At 45.7% G+C, this 25,126-nt stretch overlaps 2 protein-coding genes across 2 annotated transcripts in view; one reads left to right on the forward strand and one right to left on the reverse strand.

The window, feature by feature from the left end:
- AMMECR1 (AMMECR nuclear protein 1) overlaps positions 1 to 24,055 on the forward strand; it is a 120,271-nt gene extending 96,216 nt beyond the window's left edge. Inside the window, exons 4-7 of the mRNA XM_053273477.1 lie at positions 3,761 to 3,875; positions 13,876 to 13,966; positions 16,536 to 16,632; positions 19,722 to 24,055. Coding sequence (XP_053129452.1) covers positions 3,761 to 3,875; positions 13,876 to 13,966; positions 16,536 to 16,632; positions 19,722 to 19,836 — 418 coding nt within the window. The 3' untranslated portion in view covers positions 19,837 to 24,055. The remainder of the gene's footprint in view (positions 1 to 3,760; positions 3,876 to 13,875; positions 13,967 to 16,535; positions 16,633 to 19,721) is intronic.
- The window catches only part of TMEM164 (transmembrane protein 164), a 69,691-nt gene continuing 46,994 nt past the window's right edge, over positions 2,430 to 25,126 (reverse strand). Inside the window, exons 7-8 of the transcript XR_008311583.1 lie at positions 22,521 to 22,626; positions 2,430 to 5,702 (exon numbers count right to left, since the gene is read on the reverse strand). The gene's annotated coding sequence lies outside the window, so the exon portion shown is untranslated. The remainder of the gene's footprint in view (positions 5,703 to 22,520; positions 22,627 to 25,126) is intronic.

Below are 25,126 nucleotides of genomic sequence, written 5' to 3' on the forward strand. Positions count from 1 at the left end.
CATCTAGGGGTTTAAAAAAAAGCCTATCCATCTTTTTATCTATGCATGTGCGCGTGTGAGTGCGTGCGTGCGCAGTCGAGTCGGTGTCGACTCGTGGCAACCATAGAGCCCTGTGGTTGTCTTTGGTAGAATACAGGAGGGGTTGACCATTGCCATCTCCCGCCCAGTACGAGATGATGCCTTTCAGCATCTTCCTTGCTCCCCAGGCAAGTTACTGCCCCGCACACACATGTGAGAATTTGTACGCACAGCAAGTTGTTTTCTCTGCATGTGAATAGTCATTTAATGTTGTTTTTCAAGGAAGAAGGGTGCTTGTTTCTCTGTTTGTGTTCAACAAAAACAATGCAAAAGTTTTGAAATGAATTGCGGTTGGTGTGTGTGTGTGTGTGTGTGTGTGTGTGTGTGTGTGTGTGTGTATGTGTGAGAGAGAGAGAGAGAGAGAAATAAATGTATGCAGCAGGATCTGCATTAATGTGCAAACTTAAGAAGCCGGGTCCTTTCCGTTACCTAAAGGAAATGTTCATGCAAGTGTGCACACAATTGTATCTAGGAAAAACACACTGCCTTGTGCATTTTTAGTACTCACAATCACTCATGGCCACACCTAAACGGGGGAGGGGGGGATGTTCTGAGAAGGAACAGTAGGCAGTAGCATTAGTAAACTGAGCAGGTACAATGGTTTTTAGAAATAAAGTTTTTTAAAAAGTAAAGTGTGCTGTCGAGTCGATGTTGACTCCTGGTGCCCACAGAGCCCTGTGGTTTTCTTTGGTAGGATACAGGAGGGGTTTCCCATTGTCTCCTCCTGTGCAGTATGAGATGATCCCTTTCAGCATCTTCCTATATCGCTGCTGCCCGATAGAGGTGTTTCCCATTATCCGGGAAACATACCAGCAGGGTTTCAAACCAGCAACCTCTGGCTTGCTTGTCAAGTCATCTCTCTTCTTCACCATTAGAAATACAAGGTTTTAAAATGCTGGACTGGAAATGTATCAATGTTTTGTCCTGGTGTGTTCCTGTAGTTTAGTGTGGCAGGCCACCTTCTGACCTTTCTGGTGAAAGGGGAGATACAAATGGTCAGTTCTTCTCTGCAGCCACAATGGCATAAATTGGGTGGAGGAGGGGAGACAGAAATTCTACATTGGAAGCTGCCTTATACCGAGTCAGGCCCTTGGTCCATCTAGCTCCATACTGTCTACACTGACTGGCAACGGCTCTCCAGGGTTCCAGGCTGGAGTCTCTCTGAGCCCTGTCAGGAGATGCTGCCAAGGAGGAAACCTGGGTCATCCTGCATGCAAGCAAGCAGGTGCTCTTCCACTGAGCTATGGCCCCCTCCCCTAAGGGGAATGTCCTACAATGCTCACACATGTGGTCACCCATCCAAATGCAAGCCACGGCGGACCGTGCTGAGCAAAGGGGACAATTCACACGACCAGCTCTCCTCCCCCTGAAGCATCCCAGTAATGCTTAAAACTAGCTGGTACCCAAACAAGAATGGTTTTTAATGAGCAGTTCTAACTATAAAAAAGGAAAGACTGTGCCATCGAGTTGTTGACTCCTGGCGACCACAGAGCCCTGTGGTTTTCTTGGTAGAATACAGGAGGGTTTAAACCATTGCCTCCTCCCACGCAGTGTGAGATGATGCCTTTCAGCATCTTCCTATTTCGCTGCTGCCCAATACAGGTGTTTCTAGGGAACATACCCGTGGAGATTCGAACTGACAGCCTCTTGCTCCCTAGGCAAGTTGCTTCCCCGCTGCACCAGTAGGTGGCTGGTCTTGGCTATGGTGACACAATATTCGTTCGTTCGTTCGTTCATTCATTCCCAAATTCTCAGTGATTTCTTTTTCTGAAGCGGGCAACTCTTATCATGCCAGACTAGAACAGGGGTGGACGTCCAATTCCATGTTATCATCTTTCTGAGCATATTTAAGTATACCAGAATACTTTATTTGCTGTTCACATAAGGTCTCTTACACTGGTGCTGAATGGAGCCAATATGGTTTCCACAGGTTTTGGATGTAATAGCTGGAGGAACTGGAAATGTGCCTGTATATAATATATACTTGCTTTACAAGAAAACCGTCAGGTTTGTAACGGAGCTTGTATGCCTGCTGCAAGGGGAAATCAGAAAACAACTCTGTTGCATTAAATTTTCCTCCTATGCTGAAAAACCAGTCAGCCAGTTTCGTTTGCTCCACAAATATTTCCCTTACTAAATGTGAGAATAGAACTGTCGCTCAGGATTTGCCAAAAATGGTAAATGCTGCAATTCAGATTTTTGAATGTGAGATTTTTCTTCACGATTGGAGGGCTTTAGACATATTGGTGTCTGTGGGCCATTTTTGTTTTAGGTGGCATCACGGGTTTGTAGAATATTAGCATTTGGAAAGGGAGCTGGGTGGGGGCTTCTAGTCCACCCCCAGTGTAGGCTCATAGGAGAACTTTTCTTTATTTTACACATGTATATACTGCCAAAAGTCAAATTTTTAGGTGGTTCACAGTAAAATACAGCACAAAAGTTTTAAAAAAATAATTGAGACATTTTAAATTGGTTTAAAAATTAACTAAAGGCTTGTTTTAAAAGGTGGGTCTTAAGGGTCTTTTTAAAGGAATCTTCTTTGCTGTTTCCTGTCAGTTGTCCTATTAAGCAACAATTATTATTATTATTATTATTTTGAAGAAGGCACATGGGGCAGACTGCCTTGCTGAAGATAAACAGGTCTGGGTCTGGTCAGTGCCTGGATGTGGGAGGCTGCCTTGGGAAGTCATTGGAACTTTTTCTTAATACAAATAAACCCTCCTTCGGTTGCATCACAGAGGAAAATCGAGAGGAAAACATAAGCAATACATTAAAACTGTGGACTTCCTGGAGGCATATGGTTAGCCCTCTCTGGAATGCAAAATAATTTGGGTGTGAAATACTTATGTCAGATATTCTGCATTTCAATATTCAGCATTTCAATATTCAGAATATTAGAAGGTTAAGAATAGGAATATTTGGACATTGTGATATTCTATACTGAAGCGAATTTTCTGGGGGAAGACTGTTATCCCTAGAAATAACTGCACTATACTAATGTTTGTCTTTTTCAATGTCTCCCTCCTGCATACATTTTACTTCATGCTCTTTCTTGAAAGCTGCTGTCAGTATTGACTATTGTGTCCGCTGTTCTCATTCTGTGCTGTGTCGTAGACCTTTGTATTCTTGGTACTGCAGTGGGAATGTTCTGCGGCTGACCATTACCTCAAAGTTCGTAACTTTCTCACCGACTAATCGTATCTCCGTTATACTGAGGACCGTGTGATACGGGGATTTGCGCTGTGTTTTGAGAGTATCCTCAAGTGCTTCTTGCAGCTCTTAAAATTGGCACAACTTCTCTGAACGTGTTCAGTGCTTGCATGGATGCCTCTGCGAAGCCTATTCAGTCTGGGATTTGAAGAACTATCTTCCAACAGGTTTTGCTTCCCTTCTTCTGCCGTCTGTTTTCTCTCGCAGCTCAGCTGCTGTCATGCAGCGGGTCAGTTCACAAAGTAGCTGTCCTGTCCTGCAAGATTGGTTTCTCTCCACATCAGGGGGATGGAAACAAGTTGCTTGAGAAGTGAACAACTTTGGTGTCAGCAGTGTTACGCTGGCCGCTTGGAACGTATTCCGGCCAAATAACCATCCACTTGTGCCCTTTCCCTAGCTTTTTGAGTTCACTGGTTCGGAATAAGATGCTCCAAAATCAGTCTTGTGTTTTTTGTTCTCTTCTCGTTCACAGTGCCCTTAAAGACAGCCGATTCCCCCCAATGACGAGGGATGAGCTGCCACGGCTTTTCTGCTCAGTGTCTCTGCTTACTAACTTTGAAGATGTCTGTGATTATTTAGACTGGGAGGTAAGGAGTCTTTATATCTTCCTTTCATTTCATATACAGAGCTGCAGTTCTGTTAGCACCATCTCTCCATCACCATCTTCTTTTTAAAAGACTGGAATACTTAGCATAGTAGTTTGTTAGTGTCCCAGGATGTCATCTTAGATTAGCTCCTTTGCACTGCAAGGGGATAAAACTGCAAAGGGAAGGTTCTTAATGTCTGGGCTTACTCAATGTAAAAATGAAGTTGTAACACTTCTTTGGAACAGTGTATAACTCCCAAAAGTGCCTAATTAATTAATTAATTAAAATTTTCTTATATGCCACCTACTCTAAAGACTCTAGGCGATGAACAACAATACCAATAGCAATTAATTAAAATAGTAAATATTAATTATAATAATTTAATAATAATAATAATAATAATAATAATTTGTTGTTGTTGTTAAAAGGCCTTTGACTTGGCTACCCCATCAGTTTTCAAAGTAGAGGTTTGCTTTGCCCCTTTCACTCCCCAGGTACAAAATATCCAGTGCCTGCTCACTTTTCTCTCTCTCAGACTCATTTTGCACAGGAGCAGGAAAACAAGCATAGGAACCTATACCAGGGGTTCTCAAGCCTGGGGTCCCCAGATGCTGTAGGAGTACCACTCCCGCCACCCCCATCCACAGTGGCTGGGGATGGTGGGAATTGTAGTTCAACATCTGGGGCCCCACAACTGAGAGTCCCTGGGCTATACCATTTGGGGCTTGCGTGCGGTCACCGTCTCTCATGCAACAAAAGAAAAGAAAAACCCCTGCATGCAGACAGGCTAGCATGGCAGAAAGAAGGGGTCTAGCCTAGACTTGCCTTTTCCTGACATGTTGATTTTCTACCTATGTGAATACATATCATGAAGAAGCATTCCATCATGGGAGTCCCCACCTACGACCTGAAAACGGTACAGGCGTGTTGCCTCAAGACAGCTAGGCCTGAGAGTGAGCTTTAAGTGACTGCGGCTGAAACCTCCTTTAGTCCAGATGGTGCAGGCCACTCAGTGGGAACCCCCTAAATGCCCTTCTGTCTCTTTTATTTCCTTTATATCAGAGGTTATAATGTCTCTGGACTGCAACTCCCATCATCCTGAACCACTGTGGTCTTCAGCCTTTGTGGCTGATGATGATGGGAGTTGTAGTCCAGTGACATCTGGGGACCCAAATTACGGACAACTTACAATGGTTGCCAGGATGCATTTCTTGATAATGCATCTCTCGAATCAATAACGGGTGTGCTAATCAGAAAACATCGCACAAATCCCAGGATCCTGCTTTGACAATCATCAGATCAATCCTGTCGAGCGCAAGGCTTGGCGTTTCCAAATAAATTACCATTTAGGTGTTTCTGTCATGGAGGTTTAGAATGTGTCATCTCTCTGCCACCAGTTTGCTGTCAGTGATGAGCTCACAGGCGGTCTTTACTTGCTTCCGCGAGGGCCTCTTTCCATTGCATCTGCTTTGGGAAGACTTAGTTGTGCAGTTCGGGCTGAAGAGAATAATCACAGATCAGGCAGGACAGCAAGACCTGATTGCCTGAGCCTTTATTCTTTTTTTAAAAAAAAAATCTTGAATGTCAAAAACGTAAACCAAGCCTGAAGCTTCGTAGATATTTCTCCAATGGGGCTTCCTCTTTTCCAGAAATCCTGCTGGCTGTTTCTAAGCTGCAAAAGTAGAAATGTACAGCATGGTGGTTTTGCTGCTTTAAAATATTCATAACGGTCACGGCGTTTTTGCATGCAGCTTCGCAAGCGGTGAACTGGGGTGCTCCGTGTGAATAACCTCTTGCCTACTAACTGCAGTCGACTTGGTGTCCATGCTAAAATCAAGACAATCATTGCAACAGCAGTTAATAGCAGAAAACTGGATATGCTTGGAAACAACTTTTATCATGTTAGCTACCCCAATGCTATTAAGAGTTTTAATACTTGGTAGTGCAGCGTGCCATGAAGACCATTAACTTCTCAAAGCACACACTTTAGATTTCCAGATAGACTCAACGTGGCTTCAGCCCTTATCAAAGAAGCTATTATATTCTGTAATAAGACACTTCTCCATTCCTGTTCTCGTACATTGCCGAACATTATACATTACAACCATAATGTAGGGGGCAATAATATAAGTTGATATAAGTTGCCGTCCAACAGAATTGGGAACCCGCTAAATCCTTTCTGTTGTGACAAGTGCACTTGCTTGTCAGGGAACCAGTTAGTCTGGTTCTGAATTGTGAGAACTCTTCAATAAGGGTGGAGGCCCTCCTTGTGTTTTTTGAAGGAGATGGTCACTCAGTGTCCTTAGGGTGGAACGACACGTGACTGTGGTGAGGCTGCTTTTCCCCCAGCTACGGAGAAAAGGAGCTGAAAATTGCCTGGAAGAGCTTTTGTGAGGGGCAAGGAACAGACAGGTGGGGAGGAGTGGTCCTCACCCTTTATTACGGTCACAGACACAGAGATGATATAACACAGCAGATGAATAACAAATTCCATAGGAGAGAAGCGGTTAAGCACCTCCCTCCTGCCTGTGAATCATTTCCTGTGACACCCCCTCCTTCCAGTTCCCAACCCCTCAGTCATCTTACAAGGCAAGTGTGAGGCTGGGAACTTTGGGTTTTCCTCCTACAGTGTAGTTCTGTCCTAAACATATACTGCTTAAAACAAAGAGCCGGCATCTCTATTCGTTCACTGTTGAAGAAAAATAGACACACACACACACCGCACAGCTGTTTTGTTTCCTCATATTTTGTTTACTAGACATGTGTACCATTTGGCATCAACAAAAGTGATATTTGCTTATTGTATGCCCTCCTTGCTTGGCTAGGTACTTATCCCTAACTGCAACAGTTTGGGAAATGGAGCAACAGAATTCAAAAAGCTTGATAGCCAGAAGGTAGCCAGAGAGTTGGGACGGGGGAGCTACGAACAAACCCTTCCCAGATACCTCCTTCCTTCCTTCCACCCCAGAGGTGATTGATCAGTGTTTATATATTTTACAGTCCACTAGTGTTGTCTAGAAAGGACATCAAAGCTACAACAGAAGGTTCAGCTGGAAGACCCTTCTCCCTATTCCTCACTACTCCAGGGGTCCTCAAACCTGCGTCCCCAGATATTGTTGGACTGCAGCTCCCATAATCCCCAGTCACAATGGTCAAAGGCTGGGGATTATGGAAGCTGTAGTCCAGCAATATCTGGGGACCCAAGTTTGAGAACCCCTGCTTTAGATCAGGACATGATGTTGGCCAGGCGATAGCATCTGATGCAAGAGAAGGAATTTTATTGAAATGTTAGTCCTTAAAAGAATGATGCATCACTGTATTTGCCCCTTACAGTGAGTCAGCTTATGTCATCCGTGTTTCTTTTAAGGGTACTGCAGTTATGCAATGTGAATGGCAAAAAGTCATTGCAAGATGCTGGAATGTGACCTAAAGAGAGAGTGTGGGTCCTTCCATCTGGTATAACTGCTCATTTCGAGATCATCCCGAAAGGTCATCAGCCCGATTAGGAGACCTTACTTCTGTAGGTATGCTGTTGATGACCTTGTGGGAGCTAATTCAGCAATTTGCTGGTGGATGGAAAATGACTTCCAAATTTCGGGTGCTTCCGTGGACCACCACACTCGGGTGGTTTTAATGGACGTGACCGCTTAGGGGTGTGTCTGCATTCTAAGGCAGACGGACAGATCTTCCTTCCATTGAAATATTTCCACCCGGCTGAAGGAATCCTCTTTTCAGTAGGTGCGAAAATCTCTTGGCTGCCGAGATTTTAGGTATGGAAACAAGAGGAGAGGGACAAGTGAATTAGCTGCCATTAGCTCCCGTTTGGTTTTTCAGATTGCTACCATTTCCACCTGTTTACGTATAATTTGCACGTTTTCCGTGTCACTTGCCAAAGGCTCCCTTGAGTGCAACCTTAGGCCTTTCGTTTGTCCGTGGCATGGCTACATGTGTCTTACATTGCTCATCAACTGCACTACCTGGGAGTGGGGGGTTCTTATGGGGACTGGGCATGTTGCCCCTGCACGCCTTTATGAGCAGCATGTTGCCTCCTCCCCCTCCCCGCCGCCAAGACCTGCCTTATTAGCTTTCTCAATGTCTGAGATGTCCGCAAGTGGATGTCTTTCACAGGGGCGGAAGAAATGTCAGCCGGTCAGGGCTGGTCAGGTGTGAGCAAACCATTCCACAGGGCAGCCCTGATGTCCCAGGGGGCACAGCCATGGGGGCAAAATAACCTCTGACCCAGCCTTTCTATCCATGGACATGGACACCACTAATGGGTGGCCATTTACTTCCCCTTACTGGCTCAGATTTCAGCTGCCACAGTAGCTGTATCTCTGGATGGACTGAGTTGGATGTTGGCTCTTCCGCTCAACGGTGTCTCTGGGGGAAACACCTAGATAGTTCTGCGTGGGGCCGTTTACCGATATCTAAACTGGTCTGTACAGATCCAGCCCTGCTTTTGTGTGGTGACTAAATATACATGGAGACTGCTCCCTTATCCCCAGTCCTCACTCTTCTGTTCCTTGGGCAAAAGGAAATCTCCCTTTTCTCTAGTTTTCTCTCGGAACCTCTACCTCGGCTGACCCCTTCCGAGTTGGACTTCTCCCTGCCCACCACAATGCAGCTTGTTCTCTGTCTCGCACTCACATCCCTACCCTTGTCCTTCTGCTCTTAAAATCCAGTTCCGAGCAGTGTAATAGGGAATCCCAGATGCTGTTGACCGCCACTCCCAGCTTCCCCTGCTGCGGTGGCCATTGCAGCTGAGGATGCTGAGAGTTGTAGTCACAGGGAGCACTGGTTGTGTGTCGCTCGCCCTCAGTATTTTGCGTAACTGAGTATATTGTGAAGATGTGCCGCATTGTTGCTTGAGATGTGTTGGGTGAAAATCTGAATTGCTGGGAGGAGGCAGACTCCCCTTGGCCCTGGATCTGAAGCTGCTGAATGCCAGATAAGAGCATGCCTAGGCCAACATGAATGATTGGTTGGTTGGTTTTTATTTACTTTTTAAATTAATACCCCACTCTTCCTCTAAGGAGCCCAGAGTGGTTCACACAGTTGTGTTTATCCTCACAACAACCCTGTGAAGTAGATTAGGCTGAGAGGGAAATCACTGGACCAGTGAGTTTAATGGCTGAGTGAGAATTTGAACTTGGGTCTCCCCGAGTCCAACACTCTAACCACTACACCATGGTGGCGCTACCAGCAGTTTGGAAACATCATTTTATACAGTTGATGTATTTAGTGTATGAAAATGTGGGAGATGGCGGTACTGATGGTGCAGTTCTGTCTATCCCCAAATGGGTTTCCTGTCGTTTTTCCTTTAATGATCTCCAACATTTTTGTCATTGCAAAGCAATTGGGTGGCAGCTCCAGGGTACTGACATGGATTGAGTTTATTGAGCAGTGACAAGTGTGTTGCAAAGCTCAGAATATTACTGTGCAACCTTGGAATTTGCCAGGGGAGTTGGACCTTTTGAATACACCGATGGCTGAAGGAAATAGCAGCTGACAGGAGCAGGCAAACAGAGTTATTTTATATATCCTTGTGCGAAATCTTCCCATGACCTCGCCTCTCGGTTCTTACGTCTGGCAGATAGGCAAAGCACAGGATGATTGTTCAGCAGGAAGTTAGATGATGAAGCTGCGGAGATCTGTTCACCTGAGGCAAAAGTGGTAGGAGATGAACTCTGAGGGGAAAGTGAGTCCGTGGAGAAGGGGCAAGATAAGGACCTCTGTGTGGGGACCACTGAGGGGAGCGGAAGAGAGAAGGAAAGAATTGCTCTAAGGAAGGGGCAGTTAGTAATTTTAATCCCACCCTTCTTCCAGAGGACTCGGGTGGCATGCATGGTCCTCCCAGATCCTCTCAACAAGTCAAGATAAATTAGATTGAAAGGTAGGCTAAGTCTTGAGGTAAATGAGACTGAAAGATGTTGACTTGCACAAGATCAGCTGGTAAACATTTTGTGGCTGAGTGGGACCAACTGGCTCTCAGTTGGACAAGGAGGAAGGACCATGGGAGGGCCATGCTGGAAAGCTCAAAGAGGAGAGGCGATCAAGGACAATGGTGTGCCAGGCCTGCACAACTTAAGGCCCGAGGGCCGGATTCGGCCCGCAGGGACTATTTTACTGGCCCCCAGTTAGCCTGCAGCAACACAGCAGCTGGAAACTGCCTTATAGCTCCATCCTGTGCATGCTTTCTCAGAAATATGCTCCATGGTGTGCCCAATGAGGCTTACTCCCATGTAAGAATGCCTAGCATTGCAGCCTGAAAGCAACAACAATTTAGGGAGAGGAGAGGACTTGGCATTTGTTTGGGGCTGGCATGCACTCTAGGGCCCCCGCTGATTGAGTAGGGACGGAACCTATTCTCTGGTTACTATCTTGATTGAAACTATGGGTCTGTTGACAGGAGGAATAGATCCACAAGTAACAATATTTTTAATTTTAATGTAGTAATGTGCTAAAAATTGACCTCAGCCCCTGCACACCAAGTTGTGGATGGTTCTGGCCCACCAGAGCATTTGAGTTGTACAGCCCTAATCCATGGTATTGGAGACTGCCATCGGATGGTGGAAATGCCTTGAGATTTGGCTTGAAAAAGAGCATAGGGAAGGAACAGTGGGGGTTCTAGGACAGGGGGTAGAGCAACTGGGGATAATGGGAGTTGTAGTGCTCAGCTGGGGAGCCTCAGGCAGGCCACCTCTGGACTTTATACACCAGTGAGAAAATTACTAAATAAGAGAGATTGTAGACGAGGAACAATTTTACAACTGGAGCAAAAAACCGTTACAAGAGCATAATATCCAAAGCCTGCAGTAGTTCACGCTATTGCTTTGCAGTAGGCAGGAATTGGGTGGACAGAGTTGGATCTGAAGGTGTGGTGGACTCCTTCACGCTGATAAACTATCAGTCCAGAAACCCTTTGCGCTGTAACCTTTTGTTCCTCCCTGCTAATCTTGCTCTTGAGGCTTTTATCATCCTGTTGCAGTCATCCCACTCCACCCTGAAAGTCTAAGCTGCAAAAACAAGCAAAGAGAAGAGCGGCAAGATGCTCCGTCTTGTTTTGAGTGGCAAATGGGATGTGTCAGGGCAGTTGAAGCTGCCTCCTCGCCCTGGAACCTGGGGCTGCAAGATGTTCGCCTCCTTGAGACGGAGGGCGCTTTTGCTTGGAGGGTGACATGTGCAAGGGTTGCCGTTCTGATGGGTGGCCTAGGCCAGGAGTGGGCCAGCTTGGGCCTTGCACTGTTGTTGTTGAACTGCAACTCCCAACATCCCCAGCCACAATTAAAAATACCTAATAATAACACATAACAGTTCAGGTTGTCCTACCCCTGGCCTAGGCAAAAAGGGCAGCAGTCCGCCACACCTCATTAACTGTCTTGATTGCATTTTAGGGTCTGGTCACTCGGTTTCTTAAGATTTGTATCTTGTCCCAAGATCCTGTTTACTCCCAAAATGAATTTTAGCTAAGGATTCAAGGTGGGTGCTGCTTTGCCTTCCCCGGCTGTTCATGGCTCTGGCGTTCCCATCCCAGTGGAAGCTTGGCTTGCCCTGTGGCACCAAATACATGTCTTCGCAACAGTCTCTCTTAGGGTCAGAGTTAAATCCAAGATGGTGGGGAGGCTGCCTGGTGATAGAACACACACCAAAACAGGAGGGGCATCCGCTGTTTTGTAGTCTTCCGCTATCATGGTGTAGGGTTGCTGCTTACGAAGAGTACGTGAAGATCTGCAGTCTTGGTCTGTTTGGTTCTCCCAAGCCCTTCTGAGCTCCTAAGGAGCAAGGCTCTTTACTACAACTCTGAATATTTATATACCTCTTTTCAACCAGTGTCCTCAATGCAGCTTACAGATCCAGATGTTGCTGCCAGGACCTTTTTGTCTTTCCTTGATCGGAGAGGCAAATAGAATGGAAACAGTATCCTCTTTGGATACCTCAACATTACCAGAGCATAGCTGTACCCCGGGGTCTGATTGTCTTCTGTGGACTACAAAGATATAATTGGGAAACAGTAGGAGTCCCATTGCTGGCCAGCATTCTCCTGTGCAGAGCTCAGAATTACTGACTTTAAATCAACTGGATCATAAACCACTTTCACACTGAACTGTTCATCCGGGTCTGCATTAATTAACTGGCAGGGTTCCCAGTGGTGGTCCGCAGCTTTAGCCCTGGTCTGTCTGTCTCTGTGGGCCGTGCTTTCAGTAGCTGCAACAGAGGTGCTGTCCTCCACTTTCAGAGCGAGTGCAGATTTGCCAGATTAACCTGGCCGCCATCCTAGTTTAGAAATCTTAGAGGGCAAAATGCTGTTGCAAACATTCAGAAGGGAAGCAGCTCGGGACAAAAATATGAGCATGTCTTACAAGGCCAGGAGTGTTGCATGGCTGTAGTATGTCTATGTATTACCTTTAATTTATTTTGGTAGGCAGTGACTGACACCTGTTCACAAGAGCCAGCAAGCCTTCTAGAGTTGGGTTGGGTTCTCTCTACACACAATATCTCCTGACTCCCCAGAGCATCTCATTGCTTGGATTCATGTGCATAGCACCAGCCACTGTTTCTCCAACGGAGGGTCCCCATTCTCTCTCTCTAGGGCCCACTTCCTGGTGACACTTCTCCATGCAGTTTTATCCCTGGGGTGGTCAGGGAGGTGTATATGAATCAAATGGCTGGTTTATGTGTATGAATGGTCCTTGAGTCACTGCTTATGCTAGTCCTTTCTTAAGTTTCAATACATTTGCATCTGGAAGTTGAGTATGCACTGCTGTTGAGTTTGTCAAGGGTGACAGAGAAGATCGCTCCTTCCCATTCCTGTGAGGGTGTGAAGGCGAACATAACCTTGCCTTTGCATTGCACCTTGAAATACACCTGGGTCTCCTAACTGGGTGTTGGTTGCCTTGATCCCATCCATTTCCTAGTAGTCTCCAGCTTCTGTCTTTCTAGGCAGGCCTAGATGATGGTTCAGTTTAATGTAATTTTTATGGAGTGGGAGATTGCAAGCGGCCCAAAGTTTATCAGGAAGTCCAGCTTAACATTACAAGAATCCACAAGGTGAAGACAGAAAACATTTGGGTATAAAAGGGTGCAATACGACAATTCTGAGATGTCATACTTATCCGAACTAGTTAGTTGTGCTTAAGGACCACTCAGATGAGTGAGACAAGTTAATCCTGGCCAGTGTTCCCTGTAACAGGGTTTCCCAGCTTCCATTGCCCCCAGTTGCACTGGCCTTTTGGGATTATGGGAGTTGTAGTCAACATCATCTAGGGATCTCTGCTACAGGGTACACTAGTCATGACTAAAATGTGTTGCATTAATTTCAACGGGACTTAGTCATAACTAGCTTGATCCAGGTGCTGCCTTCTGTCCATCTCAGGTCAACTGAAAGTGGCCAGTTTTCTAAAGACTTCCATATTATTCATAATTGCTTCAGGTCTCCCACATTTCCCCACCAAAATGTGATCTTGCTTCAACAGTTCATTTGGGGTTTGGGTTGGCTATCCTAGTGGCTTGGGATTGTTGTGCCATGTTTTGCCGTGAGGCATGCTCCATGGGTACCCACTGAAATGACTGCTGCTCCTGGACAACAATAGTATCTGCCCCCATGGGGGTATTGCATGTAAAGAGCACAGTTATCTTCCCTCTGCCCCCCAGTGTATCAGCCACCTTTGACAATGGAACTGGACACACGTATGTTCTGGCAGGAGGCCTTGGATCCAAGCCTTTCCATGGCCTCTCTAGGAGATGCCGATGGATTCCTTACTCTTTCATTGCATCCCAAGTAAGGAGTAGGGATCCCTTTCTTTGGCTTTCCCATTCAAGCCAGCTAGATTTCATGTGAGATTCCACTCCCCCCTTTAAAAAACAAAACAGAAAACGGTAGAAAATGAAGACCTTTTTTCCCTTCTTCAGTGTAGAACGGACTCATTGGACTGTATATCTCTAACCATCTCGTTTTCTTTTCTTCTTTAAATGTTCTAATAAAGCTGCCTGTTTCTTTCAGGTGGGTGTACATGGCATTAGAATAGAATTCATCAATGAAAAAGGATCAAAACGCACCGCCACCTACTTACCGGAGGTTGCAAAGGAGCAAGGTCATTGTTGCACTTTATCTCATATGATCTGGTGAAGACTTTAAACATACCTAGCAACTTAAAATGCAGTATGTGACCTTGCACTGATGTCAGATGATGGACCAATCCTTGAACTGTAAGGGCCGACTCTTCTTTCAGTGCCACTTAATCTATCCGTAGAAAATAAGCCCCTTTATTGCAGTGCTCTTCATTGGCCAGTGATGGGGACCAGTGGAGGCCCCCATCTACCCAAAGTGTGGCCCCTGACTAATTGTCCATTGGGCCCATGTGAAACTTGGCCAAGGTCGAATTCTCTGCACAGTTCCTCTGGCACCATATGGAGGAGACCATTCCCTCCGTGCAGAGCTGTGCTTTGCCCAGTGCCGGGGGTTCCTTTAAGGGAAATGGAGCCCTCTTGAGCCCCGGCACCATCTTGGAAGGTGTTCTGGGAAGTGTCGTCCTTCCCAGTGCTTTCCCCATAAAGCTCTTAAGAGAGGGGAAAGGGGCCTTCTTCCACCACTAAGAAAAGCACCATGCTGTGTGGAGGTCTCCCCCCGCCCCCGTGTAGGGGAAGTGGCTCTTGCATTGAAAGTGTTGTGTGTGTGTTGTTGTTGTTTTAATTTTGCCAAAGTGGACCCCTCTTGAAAAATAGTGAAGATCACTGCTTTATTGGGAACAAATTGTAGCAATCCAGTAATATGCTATAACGAGCTAACTGGCCATCAAGATCAGCAATAACATGCAACCAGTAACAGTACTGGGTGGTTAAAAAGTCCACGTAGCCATAGTAGCTAAAGGCTGCACTGAGAACTCTGTATGGAGAACTCTTTTAAATATGTGGGGTTTAATGTTCATGGCAATAACATGATGCAGTTCCTCTCTTGCCAGGCCATCACTTCTGGTACTTAATCTGCATGAGTTCTGGCTTACAACCATTTGGGAGAAGAGAGAAGACTGTTGCTGCTCGTGCCTCCAGCATTTGAGGGCCTGGGGGTCTTTTTTAAGGAGGCAAACTGATTTGGAAATGTGTCTCATACAGGCACACTAGTTAGCAGGCCAGAAGTGGCAGTGCCTACCTCCCTGTACACTGAGTTGCAAATTAGGGTTTGCTGCCATGGGACGTGTAGAACATGTCATTGGGTCATTGGCCATGACCCAATGGCATAAGAAGCCATCGTAGAGTTGGGGTAAAGACCGAAGTGGCCCGCAACCTGAACTTCCTGTATTGGAGAGGAAGTCGCCGTTGGCCACGAGATACTAGGGACATAGCGTAACCTTGCTTGATTGCTCCCTGTGGCAGACACCTAGTATGTTGGAAGTGAGGGGCAACCAGTTCAGTTTTGGACAGGAAGTGCCAATAAGAACTGTGATTGCGTGTGACTCTAGTCCTGTTTGATCTCTGTGGAAGCCGCATGCTGTTCACATGTCCCACTGCAGCGCAGCAAGAGGCTTCTCCAAGGCAACGGCACGCCTCTCTGGGAGTAGCCCAGCCATGATGTGCACAGACCCATCGCTTGGGGGTGCTCTGTGCCCATAATTGACTCGTCGTATGAGATGAAGGTGCTAATGTCTGTTCGCCAGCAATTCTCAAGCTACCATTGTTTTAATTGTCAATTTCCCACCCACTCCCTTCATTTTTCTTAGCATTCACTGCACTTTTGTGTGTCTACATCTGGGTTTTGGTTTTTTTTAAAGACACATGAAAGATGACCCTCCAACAGGCAATTCCTTGTGTGTCATAGTGGGATTCTTGGGGTAATGGTTCAGCTTCTGTCTTTATACAACTGCCTCTTCTGAGAAACTGGTAATCCCTTAAGATGGCTGGCTGGCTGGATTTAAAAGACACCTGGGTGAAATACTCATGTGTCAATGCTTCTGGAACAAAGTCATGGTTGGTTCAGTTCTCCAAGCACCTGCTGCTGTTCGTAAGCACTGTTGGAGCCAAGAGATGAACAGCCATTGTGCTTGGCTGGCATTCACTGGTCAACTAACATTTATTCTCTATGCATTGTGATAGCACAGCACCTCTCTTAACAATGGATAAGCTATATGTTTGGTCTGAATTCTTTATAGTCATGTGTAAACTACATTCAGTTTGGGGGATCTTTGGTGAGGCCACTTCTGAGCCCTTATTTTTTAACCAATTTGCCATCTGCGCTGTATTTTGAAATGGGAGCAAAGTTAAACAGGGACATGGGCAGATACACTTTCCCTATCTTTTGGTGCTAAGGATTGGGGTTTGTTTGTTTGTTTGTTTATTATTTCTTGTTTGCACAGTCAGACAGGTGTTATTGGGAAACGAAGCCTCTATTCTCACACGGTGGTTGACTTGCTTTAAAGAAAATATAATTTAGGAACCAAACTCTGTGTGCCTTCCTGCAAGGAAGATTTCCCAAATGTGTAATTGGAAGAAATAGTCGATTTTCTTTCTCTGAGCATCGTTCCTAGGAAGAACTCTTAATTCCTCATGCTTAGGTCTGGAGCTGGGTGACTAGCTAATAATGGCAGTTGCAATGGCTTTTGCAATACAGCGTCTGGGTGTGATGTCTGTTTTCTGATACACTTTTGTTTTTCTGGTGAATCTCAACAGGATGGGACCATATTCAGACCATAGATTCCTTATTGAGAAAAGGAGGCTACAAGGCTCCAATTACAAATGATTTCAGGAAAACAATAAAACTGACCAGGTAGGTGGCCATGTGATAGGCTTATGGTCTGCATTTCCCTTGTGTTCTGTTCTGAGATTTGGCATTGCATGACCTGCATTCTGCAGCATCCCCCCCCCCCCCGCCCCACCGCAGGGCAATAACCGCTTCCTTCCCAGCTACATTCTTCAAGAGTCTCCCTTCCTTGTGAGTGGTTCTTCTCGGGGGGGGGTTGCATCTGCCCTCCAGCCTCGCGGGACTTCTGGAGGACATCGAGCTACCCATTGTCTGGGCCTGAAATGCTGAAAGATGCTGAGCTTTTGCTGCTTCAAGATGGCAGCCTGAAAGAACCTCAGACCTCAAGTTCTCCATTTGGCATTTGGCGCAGCCAGTTGCAAGCTCTGGCCTCCAGTTTTAAGACCTCAGTAGCCTTGTGTTTTATGTTGTGGGAATTCCCACCCGGTTGTCTTTTTTCTTTTCTGAAAAAGAAGTGAACTAGCCAGGCTGGATTAATCCACCCATTGTGTAGCATTTGGGTTAGTTCCAAGCTATTTCATTTATGTTCTGCCTATCAAAAAATTCTAGGTGATTTCCCCCTTGAAAATCTTCTGTTGACTTATTGACCCATTGCTTGAGTCTCCAAATGTTGTGAGACTACCACTCCCATCATCCTTTGGCTATTATGGCTGGGGATGATGAGAGTTGTAGTTCAGCATTTGAGGACCCGGGGTTGGGAATCCCTGTGTTAGGGGATCTGCTAGTCCTTCATGGAGAACATAGAGCTGTCCATTGGCAGAATCCACAGAAGAGGCCAGTTGCAGCTGGAGTCGCTTTTCTTTCAGCACGTTCCTATAATAAGAAACGGGGTGGGGAGGCAGGGAGTGGTGTAAATAAAAGTAGTAGCTTTGGGAATTTTCAAAGATAATGGAATGCTGAATTTCCTTCAAGGCTCTTGTATGCAGATTTTGGTCATATGCATTTTCCCCAGAACACGATCATTTGGAAGGCGGTTTGCTAATCTACTTAAATTTGGCTGGTGGAGTTTAAAGAGATGTTCGTAACTCCCACTACGCCATAGTCCAAGAATGAGATAAATTATATCCTGTTGGTCTTGTGCAGTGAACAGTGTTCATGGATAAGGTTTTCGGCCCTTGACCTCATGTGACCCATACTTCAAGGCGCCATCCTAGTGCCTAAGCTTAAGACTTGGGGGAGCAGTGCAGCAGGGGGTTCGGGGGGGGCAGGTTGCCTTATCCCTCTGTCACTGTGAACACCCCCCACTCTTCCTGTCAGCAAGAGGAGAGCTGAGCCAGGAGGTGTTTGGAGAGTGTTTTCCTTTAAAGCAGGCCTGTTGCTTTTGGACTACAACTCCCATCACCCACAGCCACCATGCCCAGTAGTCTGAGGTGATGGGAATTGTAGTCCAACATCTACAGGAGGGCCAGAGTTGTGCAGAGCTGCTCTAGAAAGGCTTGGGCTCTCACCAGTCCTTTTCTGTGGAAATAGATTAAAGCAGGAGGACTTTCTTGGGTCCCTGGGCTTGACATTTTCCTTCCTCCCGTTCTCGCAGCCCTCTGTTTTGCTTTCATTGTATCGCGTCTACGGTATCGTGAAGTACTCTATTGCACCGCCGCACTTCCTATATCTTGTCGCTACTTAGTTCCACAGGCTGCAAAGCGTGCCGTGCTTCCCAGGAAGGACCAGAGCAGTCTTTTCTAGCTGGGCTTCATGGGCCCCGTGCCTTCAGAGGCATCCTCTCTGGCAGAAGACTTTGGAGTGGAATAAATGGAAGGAGGGGTGGGGAGAGACTCTGGCCAACATCCACCCTGATCAGTCATGGCAAAGCACCACTGAAATGGATGGAACTAGTTACTTAGGACTCGCTTGAATCCCATTCATTTCAAAGGGATTCGTCTGGATGTTGCTTTCTGTGCAGGTGTGGCCATTATCAGCAAGTTGCAATGTATTGCAGTGATTGTCACTATTTTTCAGGTGGGATCCACTTTGGCAAAAACCTTCCATGTGAGAGCCATTTCCCACTGTGCCGACCTCCACACAAGATTGTGCTTCTGTACTCTCTCATACTCCCCTCTCGTAAGGGCTCTAGGCGGAAAGCCCTGGGAAGGTCTCTACTTCCCAGCACTCTGTGCATGCCTTCCAAGATGGGGCAGGGGCTCCATTTCCCTTAAAGGAGTCTCTCAGCACTTGGCACAGTCCTCCAGACAAACCGTGCAGAGCCTTCTGCTTTGGCCAAAGCTTCACACAGACCCAATGAACTCCTAGTCAGAGGGCTGCCCTTAGGGTTGATGGAGAACGCTGGTATATTGTATTACTTTTAATTGCGGGGGGTGGGAGATGCAGAATTAAAGAACATGAAGATGCATCCAGACTTGTGTCCATTGGATTTTCTTATTTACCTGGTTTTACCCAAATATCGAAGCAGAAAAGCAGGCGGGGAACTGTGTGCGTCTCCTTAGACCCATTCACACGTTAGGTTCAACACTTGTACAGTGAGTGTACTCGGGTGCAGTCATTCACACGTTACACTGAATGCAAGTCTAGTAGTACGCATGCTATCCATACGATGCATTTGAAGGGCCTGTATTCTGGTTCACTTTTTAAATGAACAGAGGTACAGGTTTTTGAACTTGAACTCCCTTGGGTGTTCGCCTGAACTGGCTCCAATCCTGTGATGCCTCTCCGGCCAACTTGCCAAACCGTCAGGCCTGGGATTTGTGCTACTAGGTGCCGAACTCCACCTGTAGGGTAAGGAAGCTTCATGATTCCAGGACTGTATGCATTACTGGAGGAGCTAGAGTGGAAGAGCGTCAGATCTGAGATGGCCACGGTACAGTGCCATGCTCCATCCTTATTTCTGCTTTTTCCCCTCTCTCTCTCTCCTGGTTTTTTGGATCATTTCCCAGGCTCTAGCACCTAACCCCCTAATTCCCATAGACACAGTGCCTTGTTATTCGCAGTTTCGTTGTGAGGGTTGGAAGCCCTATGAATGATGAGGTCTTGCCTGTACAGCCATTCACACAAAGACACGTCTGTCCACGTGTACAGCGTGATGTCTGAATCGGGCTCTTTTCTTTCAACCCTTCTCTGCTCTGTCTCTCCCACCCCTTTAGGTACCGTAGTGAGAAGATGACTGTGAGCTACACGGAGTACCTTGCCCACCGCCAGCACCACCACTTCCAGAACGGCATTGGGCACCCGCTTCCACCGTACAACCATTATTCCTGACACTGAGCCGCATGACCAGTCCCTCGACCTCTCTACAGACCTCTTCCCAGGAGACCCCGCCCCCTCTTGGTCTAGTTATCTCTATTACTGTACCATTTTATGATGATAGTTTCCGTTGCCATGACGACGCTTCTCCATGGCAGGTTAAGTTCACCATGGCAACGGAGGGAAACGCTGCATCATTACGAAAGAGCCCTTCACACACTCTCTCTCTCTCTCTCTTTATTATTATTATTGAGTCACTGTGGGGTTGTCCTTTTTTTGGCAGCATATAGAACTCTCGGGATTTTTTATACAAAATTTTTAAATTTCTACTTCATTAACATTGAATTATATCAATCAAGGTTTTCTGTGAGACTGTGGATGGAAGGAAAGAAGATAACTCTCTACGGTTTGGACTAGGGAATAAAGCCACGGGAAGCACTCCCTAAAATAAAGCATATCAGGTTTAGGTAAGAAACTAGACCATGAAGGCAGCCTGCATAGGATTGACCATGTAGTTACTCAATATTCCAATTCTAAAAGTTGTTTTCTTTCATGTAGGTAAATACATGAACCTCGGATCCCGTCCTGATAGGCTTGGGAGGGAAATGATGGTAGACAAATTGCTTGATTTTGAATAGAAAGCAGCTATAGAATTTGGAACGAAAGACCACAATCATAGGAAAAGGTTCACTGCAGCCTAAGGATGGGATCTTGGTTCCATTGACTCTGGTAAGGGGTTTCCCCCTGGAATCACTGGAACCGGAGTCTCACCACAGTGCCTGTTCTGGGAAGGGAGCATGGAGTCCACAGGACGGAAGGGTAAGGTACCCCACCCCACTCGCTTCTTAGCCAACAAGAGCTCTATAGATGGAGGACAGAAGCCCTCAGATGCTCTTCTTCACAGTTCCTGTTTAGTTGCGGGGTGGGTGAGAGGGTTATTTGATTGCGCCCCCACAGGGTTGGGCTCCAGGCACCAATGCCTTTCTGGGGCTTCTGAAACAGGCGTTGCTTTTGTAGCCAAAGTGGTTGGCATGTAGCAGCTGATGTATTGGGAAGTCAACAGATCTAGGTATTAGTGCCTTCACTTAGGATACAGGTTTTATAAAAATCATAGGAAGAGAAAAGCACAGACACAGAAATGAGTGTGACTCCAATTTCTCCAAAGAGCTGTGGAGGGTTAGTGTCGTCCTGAGAGCGGAATTCTGTTTTCTGCTCTCTTCCACTCGTATTTTGGTTCTCTAGGTATTGTCAATGTCCCACTTTAGCCCAATTGCTGTTTTAAGAAACGGCAGTGGTGGTGGTGACGAAAGACGACGAAAAATGTGTGTTGGATTTCAGGTGTCTGACTAGTACTAAGCAGGAAGCTGCATTCTAGGATATCGGTTAGTTTTCTGCCTTGTGCAGAAGAGGCAGAGAGATCTACAGTCCAGTTCAGACTCTTGGCAGCTCTAGTAATGAGGATGGGATCCAGAGAAAGGTGGTTGTTGGAAGTTCTGGATAGTTTGGGAGAATGCCGATGGCACTGATACATCCTTGACACCTTTGTTTTGGATGAGCCAAACATATTTGGCAGAAAGCCCAGCCCACTCCATGCAACAGGTGTGGTGGTGATAGACGTACATGGAATTGGCCTTGCATGGGCAAAACCACACTTTGCAGGAAGTGGCACAGAGCTAAGAATACTCTTGAGACTTTTTAGTCCTCTGAATTGTCCTATGGTCAGGGACACACACAGAGCTGGTTCTCACAGAGATCGCTGTCATTCCTTCATCCACAGCATTTAATGTCCAAATATTAACTTTCTGTTTTGATGCCTTAATTTTAAGCGAACAGAAGGCCTGAAAAGACATGTAGCCGACAGAGGGGTGGCAGACGCGGCGGGCAGCCATAGCTTCTATTGAAGTTGTTTGCGGGGTATGTTCTGTTTCCACTTGGAGTGCCAGAAAGTGGATTCGCCTTGAAGCGGAAGCTGCCACCCAACTTTTCATTTTTGCCCCCAAAGGGGAACTTGAGCACAAGCTGAAAGATACTTCTCTGCTGCAAACATGTTGGGGGGGGGGGAACCAGCCAGGGCCATCCACTCCCATCTTTCTCCATTATCTCATTACGGCTCATGCTTCTGGCTGAGCCCATTGTTAGAAGTTTTTTAAGAAAAGATCTATTATATATATAAATATATGTGTATTTAAAGGTGCTAATCAACCTTGAGCAGGTCACGTGACTGGTCATGCGGACTCTAAAATCATATCAGATTTTTTTTAAAATGAAATCCTCAATATATGCAGATGTTATACAGAATTTCTTACCAGTGTAATAATGATATACTGATTAAATAGAATATCCTGCAGGGTTTGAAGGACAAGGTCAGCAATACTTCCCACCACGGCTTGGGGGAGGGGAAAAAAGGATCATTTTGTCTCCTTTTTGTACACAGCATAATGCACAATGTTTTGTTTTTTGTTTTTGGTCTCTTAGTAGCTGTTGCTTGGGGGAAAATCAGTCGTTCAAAGGGGTTATACAAACTGGAAAGGTGTGCTTTAAAAAGAAAAACCTCCAGACCCTTCTGAACCTCTCTTGTATGCTAATTCGTGGAAAGCTCTGACTGTGGTGAGCTTTCGACGGAAGCTTCAGCTGTGTCTTGTCTCGACATATAGACGCGTCGGTTTCTCTGTGGTGCTGTTTTCCCCCCCGGCACCTACCTCTCAGCATGGAAGGGCCGACCACTCAAAGGATTATGTTGATGTCATTGTTGGGCTCGTTGGTACAAACATCTGGTGTACTTCACAGGAACATAGATCTGTTCACCTAAAACGAACCATGAACAGGAGGCTTGAAATCTGTTTTGCAAGTTGTTCCTAAATATGCAAATTAAAACAAGCCTTTTGTGGGGAGGGGTGTATCCATTTCTAAAATACAAGACAGACTCATCTTCCTCGTCGTGAGGACAGGGCGTGGGGCAAGCATTGAGCAGTCTTTTTGCCTTATTTAATTCCAAAAGGCGCTTTTGTTCTAGCTTTAAAAGTTCTCCCGCACCTGTGTGGGAAGGCCAGCTGCAGGACAAGTCTCTCTCCGGTAAATAAAAGAGCGCTCCTGAGCTGTTACACAAACTTCCAGTGGCTGGAGTTCTGTGCAGGGCCCTGTGCAGCCTCACCATTTTCCACTTGGGCTGCACCCACGCCCCATCAGCTGTAAGCGGTTGGCCCGCCTCGGCACACCCCGCTGTTTGTGTATCGGCCTCTTTACTTGTCTTTGAACTGTGCAGGTTCTTGAAACTGTTGTCTGGAGTAGGTTACATCTCTTGTGTGTTTGGACTGAACCAAAGAACCCTCCAGCCAAGCCTAAATGCTGCTCCTAAAGCCTGCCTTCCAGTCCTTCCAAAGTCTCTGCAGGATGAAATGGGTTAACTTTTTTATTTTTGTACAGTTTCTAACTGATTTTTGCTAGTGATGTTAATTGAATTAAGTTTGAGGAGCTTATGCAACTCCTCCCTTGAAATAAACTGGTGACTTTTATGTTTAAATAAAATAATATAGAAACCCAAAGTGTGCCTCTCAGATTTTAAGGGTTTCTGGTTACATTTATTAAGACCAGCAATGATTCTTTATATACAAAGATATGTTTTCCTTGTTTTTTATTACTGTTTTAGAAGAAGAAGAAAATACTTCCTTTTTGCTCTGGATCCAGTATCAAAAATGCTGGTTCAAAAAATGCACTGAGAAACAAAACTTTTGTAACAACTTATGACTGTTTTTATATATATCAAACTTGATTCTTTTCAAAAGATTTGGATCTAGTTTCTAAGTTATTTTAGTGTTTTATATGTTACAAAAATTAATTGTTCACCAGCATAATGAGTTATCTTCGATGCAAAAGGTGATACAGATCGGCCAATGAGCTGCCTGGTGTAGCTTTGTGGCCTTTATTTTTTTCCTTCCTTAGTAACTTGACTATTGATTACAATATTATCACAGATTACCACAAACCTCCTTCCATTAAGACTAGATCCTCCTTCCTTCCATGTTTATTTGCTATTAGTGTGAAGAAACTGTTGATAAAAATGGGCATTTTATAAGTATGGCTTAAAGGTAAAAATGAGGTAAAAGCAAAAAAAAATTATAGAAGGTAACTTGTGGGTCTGTGACATATGGCTGTGGAAAGATATTGTAGTAGTTTTAACACTATTGTTCTTACCTTTTAAATCATTTACCCAATAAAATAAGGAAAAAGAATCACAGCTGCTTGTACTTATGATTTCCTGAAGTGTTTGCCCTGGGACGGTTCACCGAAAACAAACTGCAGTGTCCAAACATTCAGCTGCTACTATTGTGTGAGATGAGAAGCTAGAAAAGTAACTTAAGTTCTTTAGTTTCTTAGTATGGATGGGAATGGCTAGCAAGGGTTTGATGGGAAGTATAGGATGGACTCAGAAGGAGGGCAGAGGGCTGCCCCAAATATTGACGACTGGGTGTGGTAGCTGCCCATGAACAAATCTTAATGCTAAACAGCAGAAAGGCCATTCTTAAACTAGTACAGGAGGATCTTGTTAATCGCAGGTCAAGCACTTGTGATTTTGTGTATCCACAGTTGGCTAATGACCTTGGTATACGTAGTATATGTGGGGGGGAAAGAGGAGAAAAGAATTAAACCCACGTATCTGGGTTAGGGGTGGCCAGAAATGACCTCAGACATTGTTTCCAGCCACCATTTTGTGTCTGGGAGCCATTTTATGGCTCATTTAGTTGAAAACATGGGGCCACACACACACACCGGTTCTCATAGCCCTAATGCCCTGTTATTCGCCAATTCTCTCTCTGCAGGGCTCCCCACAAATTATGGGGTTCTCCTGTATAGCTTTGTGAAATATGAGCATCGGAGGTAGCACGTGCCTGAATGCATTAGTGGGCACCAAGGGAAGAGGTGATTTCCCTCTTCTCTCCCCCCTCCATACTTGGGGGCTTCTGCAACCCTAACCCCCGGTTGGTTGATGCTGGACTGGATGGGCCTCGGCCTGATCCAGCAGGGCTTTTCTTAGGTTCTTATATGCAGAGTACAGCACATCAGTTAAACTCATCAGTATGGATGCAGCACAGATCCTTCCCTCCCCCTTCAACGTTATCCCATCTTTTAAACATTTTTGGTTATTTAATCTCTTGAATATATGGTTTTCCGCCATTGTGGCAGGGGATGATTGGAATTGTAGTCCAATGTCTGGGCCCCCAGGTTGGAGAACCTCTGCAATGGGATTTTTTTCAGAACTTGAAAGTGAAATTTGACTTGGTTTTTGCAGAATGCCATATACTGGTCA

Source organism: Hemicordylus capensis, chromosome 11, assembly GCF_027244095.1.
Source record: "Hemicordylus capensis ecotype Gifberg chromosome 11, rHemCap1.1.pri, whole genome shotgun sequence".
Taxonomy (NCBI): Eukaryota; Metazoa; Chordata; class Lepidosauria; order Squamata; family Cordylidae; genus Hemicordylus; species Hemicordylus capensis.